Genomic DNA, 10,386 nt, shown 5'->3' with positions numbered 1-10,386 from the left:
CACCGAGCGGCGCATTTGCTACAGTACACTGCCGCTGCGATGACTCACATGTCACCGCTCACCGTAATGTTGCTTTTCTTCTTTGAAATTTAAAACAAGCGCAACCAACTTCAGAGGGCGAGGGACTGTGCGGAAGTAGCTTTTCTGTCAAACATCTAAACATTTGCTGCTCAGCACAGAAGGTGGCCCTTGTAAGTAGCTGAATTTCATTTATTGTGCGTTGTGGTACCTCATTTAGGCATACAAACCGTAACGCAATAGTATTTTATTTGCGCCGACAGCTATCGGTGTTTCATTTGGTACAAAACCGTAGGGTTATCCTACAAGTGACTCCAAATGTTAGCAACATTCTTTGGTGTTTCTTTGGCACGCTAAACTTTTACTGTGCATACATTAAAAAAAAGAGCTTTCCCGTGCTCATTAAACTTTTTAATACATGCAAGAGAAAACTTTAGAAATAAAAACAACTTTAATCACCCTGTTGGTAGTCTATAATTTATCAGAATGATGATATGGTACTGTTACGAGTGGACATGAATGTACAAATAAAACTGTATTTCTTTATAAATTATAATTTAAGACATATTTATTATATATAATGTGTGTGTGTCAAGTTGGTAATAAGATGTATTTTGATATTTTGCAGTTTTAAAATTCAATGAAAATGACTGCATTGCAATGTTTTTTGTTTTGCTTTTCCTGCAATAACAGGTCATAATATCTACAGTGACAAAGGTCTGTCATGTTGTCCATGTTATCACTGTTCTAGAGGGGCTTAAACAGAAGAGTACTGTGATTAATGGTATCAGATAAGCTTTTCCAGATCTGACAGGTCAAAATGTGTTCTGTAAATCTAAATTTAATGTCCATTGGAAAATCTATTTTGGTCTCACTGTAATAATCATGTAAAACAATGAAATATATATATATATATCAGATGACAGTGGCAGTAAGACAGTACAGTGGCAGTTACAGATGACATTTCATGCAGTCAAACGAATCATTTACTTTAAGTTACTTGCTGAAAAATGACAACATTATTAAAAAAAAATATTCGTTGACTGTAGGTGTTTTAAAATATTAAAGAAGTTCTCTCCTTGAAGCAATGATGTGTGACTGATATGTTTTAATTCAACAGAAAAGTATTTCTCTTAATTACATTTACCCCTCATAAAACCTTCTAGAAGTTGTGAATATGCAAATATATTTCATTTTATAAGTTAAACTGTTGGAAATGATTTGTCTCTTACTTCACTGTAAAGTCCATTCTCAGTGTCTGTGTACGAGAAGTTCAAGTTTCCACAACACTTGGGAAAGCAAAGGCAAGCGCTTAATGAGATGTAATGGTGGCATATGGATACTTATTAGGAGTAAAAGAGAGAAAGGAGAGGAGTTCAGTGCATCATTGATGGTTCCGCAGAGGCCTAAGCCCTGCAACAGCATAAATAAAGGGATGACTCAATATCACCTGACCCATGCCCTGACTGTAAGCTTTGTGAAATAGGAAAGTTTAGCCTCACCTTAAAAGTAGCCGAATGAAGCAGGCAGCTGGTTACACGAGATGGGGCCTGGAAGCTGAATGCTCTGCCTCCCATTCTGCTCTTGGAAACTCTTGGAACTACAAGCAGTGAAGTGCACTATGAGGATAATATGGCACCGCTGCTATTTGGCATAAGATGTATCAGATTTAGAATCAGCTTTATTGGCCAGATATGTTTACACATACAAAGAATTTGACTCCGGTTGTAACTTCTCTCAGCTTGCAAAAAACAAAAACAGACATAACTAGACATATAAAACATAAATAGAGATATATACAGCTAAGAAACAGATATATGCATATAAACACCTAAACAATGGTGCAATTGCACCTAGTGCAAATGGTTAGCTATGAAGAGATCTATAAGTCAGAGGAATTTGAAATACAATTCTTGATTTTTATGGGAACAAAGAGACGTTAAAATTGGAGAAACATGATCTCTCAATTAATCGTGGATACAAAGTCAGTACATTTTTTTTACTTGAGTTATAATGGTGTCATTCACTCATTAGTTCTCTAGTGGCTCCATCTGACCATAATTCCATCATTAATAAAATATTAGGCCTCAAAACGCAGTAAATTTGGGGGCATGTCTGTTTGATTGACAGGCCTGTGGTGCAGTTAGGTTTCTGCTGTAAAGTAGGCGGGCAATATGGTTCTTCTTCTAGCTCCAAAATAGCAAGATGGCAACGGCCGAAATGCCGAACCCGGTGCTTCAGAGTGGTCGTTCATGTTATAGTTAGTTGCCGCGAGGTCGGTACTCTCAATGAAGCATATTTGGATCAGTTGCCGGCTTTTTATAGAGTAATTGGAACACCCTGACAACGTGGAATTACAATAGTTTAGCCTGGAAGTAACAAAAACATGGATTGACTTTTTATCATGCTAAGGCAGAAAATATGTAAAATAATGTACAGAGTTTAGTTAAGACCAAAGATTTGTAGTAAAAATTATTTGAACCTTGTCTTGTTATTTTTCACGTTGTCAAGGCCATCAGCATGCTGATCCCTTCAGCGTGACACATAGTGGGATGCTGCTCGTTACCAAATTGAATTAGAATTTTTAATCATGGTTTGAACAGACATTCCCATACTTTTCTCACAAACTGTACAGTATGATCACATTCAAAATTGACATAGTCTGTTTCATCTTGAGAAGGAATTCACTGATAAATTCCTATTAAGGTTTTTTTTTTAAATTACAAATCTGCCATGAGGAAATTATGCATTCTAGTGTACAGTTATTTAAGCTGCCTTTACATTTTTCACAAACTGGGCAGTAAAAGTCATACCTTATGGACATTTCTAAGGTCATAGCCAAGGTCATCTGGAACAGGAATTGGACATTTTAGTTAGGTTAGGTTAGGTAGTTACTTTATTAATCCCCGAGGGGAAATTTTTTTCGCTACAGCAGCATACAGGAATATATACATACATACAGGAAGCAATAAGATAATACAGTTAAACAATGTAGGAACGTTTTGTTCTATTCTATTCAATTCAATTCAATTAAACTGTTTTTATATAGCGCCAAATCACAACATAGGTTATTTCATGGCACTTAACACATTAAAGACCTTACAGCAAGACTTTACAATATTATACAGAGAAACCCAACAATTCAACAATTCCCACATAAGCTAGGAGGGGAAAAAAAACTCTTCTTTAAGGGAGAAAAACCTCCAACAGAGGGAAGGAAAAACTCCCTCTTAACAGGAAGAAACCTCTGACAGAACCAGGATCAGAGGTGGGTGGCCATCTGCCTCGACCGGTTGGGGTGAGAGGAGAGCAGAGAGAGAAAAGGACAGCATAGAGATAGAAGAGAAGAGCTGTTGGTGGAGACGACAAGCACAGGGCTGAGACATGCAGCTCCATGACGGGACATCTGCAAAAGAAAGAAGAGAAACTACGCGAGCGAGGGAACTGAATGGAGACAACAGACAGTAAGAAAAAGCTATGGGAGAGAAAAGGATGGTGAGGTATGAGTCAGTCAAAGAGTAGGAGGAAAGAAAAGAAACTCAGCATGTAACTAGGTCCCCCAGCAGCCTCGGCCTATAACAGCATAACTAAGGGTTGGTTCAGGTCTACCTGAGCCAGCCCTAACTATAAGCTTTATCAAAAAGGAACGTTTTGAGTCTAATCTTAAAGCTAGAGAGGGTTTCTGCCCCTCGAGCACAAACTGGGAGCTGGTTCCACAGGAGAGGAGCTTGAAAACTGAAGGCTCTGCCTCCCATTCTACTTCTGTAAACTCGAGGAACCACAAGTAGACCAGCGTACTGAGAGCGAAGTGCTCTGCTAGGATTATATGGTTCTATAAGATCTCTAAGATATGATGGAGCCTGGTACTGTAGAGCTTTGTAAGTCATCAAGATAATTTTAAATTCTATTCTTGATTTCACAGGAAGCCAGTGAAGAGAAGCTAAAACTGGAGAAATATGATCTCTCTTGCTAAATCCCGTCAGCACTCTTGCTGCAGCATTTTGGATCAGCTGCAATGTTTTTAATGAGTAATTTGGAAATCCTAACAACAAGGAATTACAATAATCTAGCCCAGAAGTAACAAACGCATGAATGAGTTTTTCTGCGTCACGCTGAGGAAGGATTTTCCTGATTTTATTAATATTACGTAGATGAAAGAAGGCAGTTCTGGAGATTTGCTTTATATGGTGGCTAAAGGACAAATCCTCATCAAAGATGACTCCAAGGTTCCTCACAGTTTTGCTGGAGGCCAAGACAACGTCATCTTGAGTAACTAAGTGATTACAGAAAGAATTTCTGAGGTGTTTAGGACCAAGTACAATAACTTCCGTTTTGTCTGAATTTAGAAGCAGGAAGTTTTTGGTCATCCAGGCCTTTATGTCTTTTAGACAGACTTCAAGTTTTACTAACTGATTAGTTTCATCTGGTTTTATAGAAAGATATAGCTGAGTGTCATCTGCATAACAATGGAAGTTTATGCAGTCCTTCCTGATGACATCTCCTAATGGAAGCATGTACAAAGTAAAAAGTATTGGACCTAACACTGAGCCTTGTGGAACTCCATAACTAACTCTTGTTTGTCTGGAAGATTCATTGTTGACATGGACAAATTGGAATCTATCTGATAAGTAGGATTTGAACCAATCTAATGCAGTTCCTTTAATCCTCGTAACGTCTTCTAATCTCTGTAATAAGATTGTATGATCAATCGTATCAAAAGCAGCACTGAGGTCCAGAAGAACAAGTACAGAGACGAGTCCATTATCTGAGGTTAATAAAAGGCCGTTAGTAACTTTTACCAGTGCTGTTTCTGTGCTATGATTAACTCTAAAGCCTGACTGAAAATCTTCAAACAGATCATTCCTTTGTAAATGATCAAAAAGTTGATTTGCAACAACTTTTTCAAGGATTTTAGAAATAAATGTCAGGTTGGAAATTGGTCTGTAGTTTCCTAAAACAGCTGGATCAAGAGTCAGCTTTTTAAGTAAAGGTTTAATTACAGCCACTTTAAAAGCCTGCGGAACATAGCCGGTTACAATAGATAGGTTGATCTGATCTAATATGGAAGTATTTAATTAAAGTGAAGACAGCTCAAATAAAATAAAATAAAAACCTTGTACATTACAATGACATCAAATTTGACAATGATTGAATTTCTTATATGTACAATAAAATGTCACTTTCTTAGTTTTTTTTTTTTGGCCACTCCTACCATGAATAGACGCGCACCCAAAATTTTAGCGGCAGCTGGCTCAACCAGGTTTTCACAACTGACGGCTCGCTTGACAGAACGTGATGGACCCAGACCCGGTGGAGAAGAGGGGGAGGTAACATTAACGCGTTCTAAACAACACTCTAATCTGACTGTTCACAGATCAGCTCGACTCCCACCCTGAGGCTGGTACTGAGCCATATCCTTTGCGCAGAGAAGCTGGGTGAGTACTGTGCCACTCCGAAACACAAGAGAAAACTGAAGTAGACAACCCTTTGGATCAGCAATAGCAGTTGGCACACGAGCCCCTCCCTCTCTGGGAGAATGGCAGCAGCTCAGCTGTTGCTGTCTGTAACCAAGACCGGATGGGCCTTCTTCTACAGCCACTACGGCTACTTTATTCACGACACAGTAGATCCTAGTAGCGATGATTCCATTGGTGATTATACCTTAGATTACTGTATTGCTGGCAGTTGAATGTGGTGAAACTTTTGGCACACCTGGTGTAAACCTATACCATTGAGGTTTTTTTTTGTCTGGACTAACATCTCTTTTGATTCCTCCTATTCAGTACACAATATATAAATATATATATTTATCTTTTTTTTTTATATAAATCCATTTTGATTTTGTCTTGTCGCACAGTAGTGCCCCCAAATCATAAATTATCTTACCAAAAAGGTACCATTTCTAACGTTTGGAAATGTTGGATTTTGTTTGTGTTAATATGTAATAATGTGTATTTTTGCCTGTATTAATCAACATGTATGTGTTGATTAAATTACTAATGTGTTTTATTATTATTATGTAAATATTGGTAATTATGTTGTAACTTTTACACACATTTTTCCCCCTCTGTTTCTCATTGAGGATTGAAGCAGGACTTTTTCGTCTGGTATTCATTTCTTGTGCAGGTGTCCTGGCCGGGGGGGGGACAATGCTCCAGGGGGTGTCAGCAGACAGAAGTGTCTCTATGTTCACTCCTCTGGTCGTGGTGGAGCTGGCCTCAGACACCAAGAAGGAAGCCATCGCATGGCTGCTGAGCAGGATAAGAGACAAACAACAAAATGGAGGTGCGGACGTTCATCTCCCCTCCAACGGTTAGTTACATTGTTCGCGATAACATGCAACATGTATTAATCTTGTCATCTCAGGTGCTGAGCTGCTGGTGGAGCAGTTGAGCCCTGGACTTGGGACTGAGAAAAAGGAAAAGCCCAACCTGTTTCTGGTGGGGGCCTCCTGGCACAGGCTGCTCTCAGGTGCTGAGGATGTGGGCCTCTTCAAAGAGCACAGTGATGGATCCATGAGGGGATTCACATGCGCAAACAAACACAATTTCAAAGACTTTCAAGGTGAAGTCCAACAGGAGGCTGTTATTTTGTTTGTGATTATGTGTGTTTTTAGAATAGTGTCTCACTAAGTTGCTTCTTGATAGGATAGTAGATAATCATCAAAGTTTAATTAACTCATTAAGAGATGCAAGAATTATAAAGTGCTCTGTGGACATAAAAAGGCGCTAAAGTGCAGAACATTTACCATTCAATACCTCAGTCTGATGACTGACTGAAAAAGGACAATTCCATTTAATTTTACTTTACGTGTAAATCACCATGTAACATACTCTCAGAACACTTTGCAATTACACAATAACACACACCAATGAAACCAATGAAAAGAAACAAATTAAGAACATCAAAGTTAAAAAAAAAAAAAAGTGGCATTACTAAGGTGTCCCTGAACCATCACTAACTATAGGATTTATCAAGGAGAAAAGTTTTAAGCCTTATTTTAAAAGCAGAGAAGATACCTGTGTTCCAAATGACATACTTCCCTTCGTACACTATAGAGTCTGACATGTTAGGACTCTTACTTGTGTAATACTTAAATTTCAACAAGGTAGTGTTGTCCCAGTTCGCACACCGCCAATACACACTTACGTGAAATAACCGTAGCATTTAAATGCATCACCCACCGACATATCAGCCAAGTTTAAAATTTTACCCAGAATTGAACTTGTTTTCGTGCCCTCTGTTTTACACACATATTCAACACAATGATGGCTTATATTCAACAACAGTACGGTCCCAGTAGCCCAAATTTGAATTATTTTTTTTTGTCTGAGGTCCCTTTAAGCTACTTTGTCAAAAATGGCGACTGTTGAGTGTGGAAAGTGTCCAGCGTTTTACCCTCAATTTTAGGACCGTTTTGAGTGCATCATCTGGATATTTCTAGTGCAAAGTGTTTTTCCATACTTGACAGTGTGAACTCACTTAGGCACTCAAAATAGTATGTTGGTATGTAAGTATGCCCTTTGAAACACAGCCAGGTGTCTCCCTAAAGTCAGTGATTGTTCCACAGTGTTTTTGTGTTTCTTATTTGGCTTATTTGGTTGATTTTATGGTAAGATCGTGGCAGAAAATTAAGTACCTACTATTTTGATAATAAATTATTTGTTTCAGTGAGTTTTCATGAAGAAACTCATCTCTCACATGTGATGATTTACTACTTTTATCTAGTTTGAAATAGACTTGATCAGATGAAAAAATATATTTAGAGAGAACAACTGTGAATGTCACAGTGTCTGTGTGTTTCATATTTTGTTTGTGCTTCTGATCCGCTCTCTCCAGGGGACGGGGATGGTTTCCTCAGCATGGCTGAGTGTCAGTACATTATCAAACATGAGTTGGACACACTGCGAGCCAAAGATGAGACTCATGTACCAGGACACAGCCAGGCGAAGCTCTACCCCGGGAAATCAATCAGTAAGTCTCTGTCCACATGTTGTGTATCAGCTTTAGATTCAAATGAGCTTTGTACCGATCAAATTCACTTCTTAAAACTTTCTTTGTTTGTATTTCACCAAGACACTTTATCTCAATGCACTCAATGCTGTAAAGTCCTTACAAAGGAGCCTCACAACATTATAGAGAGGAACCCAACAATCCAACAGTTCCCACGAGTGATAGCACGAAGGGGAAACAACCCTCAGACAGAAGCAGGATCAGAGGTAGGCGGCCATCTGCCTTAGCTATTTTGGGTGAGGAGAGAGAGAGAGCATAGGGATACAGGAGACAATAAATCAGTGATGGGGCCACTAAGTGCAGACCAGAAACTTGCTGCTCCAGGGTCAGGTAGACCTGCAAAACTATGTTAGCAAGGAAAACTGCAAAGACATATAATATACACTATGCAAAACTGTGGGAGAGAGAAAGCATTGAGCTAGTGAAATGTAATACTGATATATAAATGCATGATGGTCCCCCAGCAGTTTAGGCCTATAACAGCAGAAGTAAGGGATGAGTCCATGTCACCTGAGCCAGCCGTAACTATAGGCTTTGTCAAGCAGGAATAAACATGAGCCTGGTCCTAAAAGAAGATAGCCTGTTCCACAGGAGAGGGGCTTAAAAGGTTCTTCCTCCCATTCTACTTTTGGAGACTCTAAAAACTACAAGCGGGCCAGCACACTGAGAGTGAAGTGCTCTATTAGGATGAGAAGGTACTTTGAGATGGAGCTTGGCTATTAAGAGCTTTGTAAGTCAGAAAAGGAATTTTGAATTCTGTTATTGATTTTATACGAAACCAATGAAGAGAAGCTGGTATGGGTGAAATATGATCACTCTTGCTAAATCCTGTTAGTACTCGCGCTACAGCATTTTGGATCAAATGCAGGCTTTTAAGGGAGCAATTGGGAAATCCTGACAGTAATCTAACTGGGTCCATTTTTTTCCGTGTTTATGGTTTTATTTGTTTTAAAGTCGTCCTACAGACTTCCTTTATGTGTGATTTGAAGAATATATCCTCTTCAAAGATGACTGAGATTTCCAGTGTTGGACGCTAAGGCAATTTCATTTAGAGTAACTGTTTGATTAGATAAATGAATTCTAAGGATTTTAGGGCCAAATACAATAACTTAGACATGCTTGAAGTTTTACAAACTGATCACACAGTGTCATAGATATAACTAGGGGATATCTGTATAACAATTTAAATGTATGCAGTGTTTCCTTATATCACCTAAGGGAAGCATGTATACTGTGAAAAGTGTTGGAGCTACCACTGAACTTTGTTGCACTCCATAACTTACTTTTGTGCGTGTGGAGAACCATTTTTGACATGAGCAAATTGACATCTATATAACTTAAAACAGCTTTGTGCAGTTCCTTTGAGCCGAATGACATGTTTTAGTAGTGTGATAAATGATGTCAAATGCAGCAATGAGATCTGACAGGACAAGTATAGAGATGAGTCCATTGTCTGAAGCAATTAGCAAATCTTTTCTAACTTTCAACAGTGCCATTACTTTGCATAGTGTAATCTAAAGCCAGATTTGAAAATCTCCAAACAAAAACAATCATGTGCAGATGGTCACATAATTGATTTATCAGGGCATTTTCAAGGATTTCAGAAATGAAGGGGAGGTTGATTAGGTCCATAGTTGCCTGACCCAGTGCTCCGATGTGTAACCGTCACATTACAGCAGGTTTGATCGTTTGGGATCCCCCCCCCCCATTCAATCATTAACCAGAAGATCTCTGCCTTTTGTTACAAGAAAAAAACTGTCCTGCGTCATTGTGCAGAGCGCAGCTGAACTCTACTGAAAGCAGGAGAGATTTACATCAAACTCATGACTATAAAGCAGCTGTTTAGTGATTTAAAACACAAGCTGCTACTCGAGGCTGGTTACTCCTCTGGGTTTAATTTCTTTCTTTTAGTTTAATTTCCATCTGTCTTTGGGGTCCTGATGGTTCAGGTTCCTGTTCTTGCTTATTTACTTGCATATTTTTGTGACGTAGTCTACGGGTTCATTTGCATACGGAGCGGGGAAGTAAAATCCAATCACAAGTGGTCACTCGAGACACATGTGGAGACCATAGATTGTATACAAAAGTGGGTGCGGCTTCCGTCTGATGCAGAAGTGCCTTAAACTGTGATAACGCCGGGTGCCACTTGAGGTTGGCTCCAAAAAGCCTCCGGCTCCATAGACTCCCATTCAACTAGTCTCACAAAATTCTCAGTCAATACAATTTCTTCTTGAGTTATCTCGGTTTTGCTAGCTAAAGTCGTCCTTATTAGTTTTCTGGTGGTCCATCTGAAAATGATCCCGTCATTAATTAAAAAACAGGCTTAAAAGAGACATGTTTTTGGGGGCGTGTCTG

The 10,386-nt window shown here is 38.9% G+C and overlaps 1 protein-coding gene across 2 annotated transcripts in view; it reads left to right on the top strand.

Annotated features, from left to right (window-relative positions):
• The first annotated feature begins 114 nt into the window (after positions 1–114).
• Positions 115–10,386, top strand: part of ano10a (anoctamin 10a) — a 43,247-nt gene continuing 32,975 nt past the window's right edge. Inside the window, exons 1-5 of one of the 2 annotated variants that reach the window (XM_069143494.1) lie at positions 115–191; positions 5,393–5,453; positions 6,145–6,303; positions 6,385–6,582; positions 7,858–7,992. In XM_069143494.1, the coding sequence (XP_068999595.1) occupies positions 6,168–6,303; positions 6,385–6,582; positions 7,858–7,992 (469 nt within the window). In that variant the 5' untranslated portion in view covers positions 115–191; positions 5,393–5,453; positions 6,145–6,167. Of the gene's footprint in view, positions 192–1,209; positions 5,454–6,144; positions 6,304–6,384; positions 6,583–7,857; positions 7,993–10,386 lie in introns of those variants that run through there. The other variant, XM_069143495.1, reaches the window with a different exon arrangement.

This window comes from Embiotoca jacksoni, unplaced genomic scaffold, assembly GCF_022577435.1.
Source record: "Embiotoca jacksoni isolate LCO1_2020_lvr unplaced genomic scaffold, fEmbJac1.0.p SCAF_11, whole genome shotgun sequence".
Classification (NCBI taxonomy): domain Eukaryota; kingdom Metazoa; phylum Chordata; class Actinopteri; family Embiotocidae; genus Embiotoca; species Embiotoca jacksoni.
This window is presented reverse-complemented; position numbering and strand designations above follow the sequence as displayed.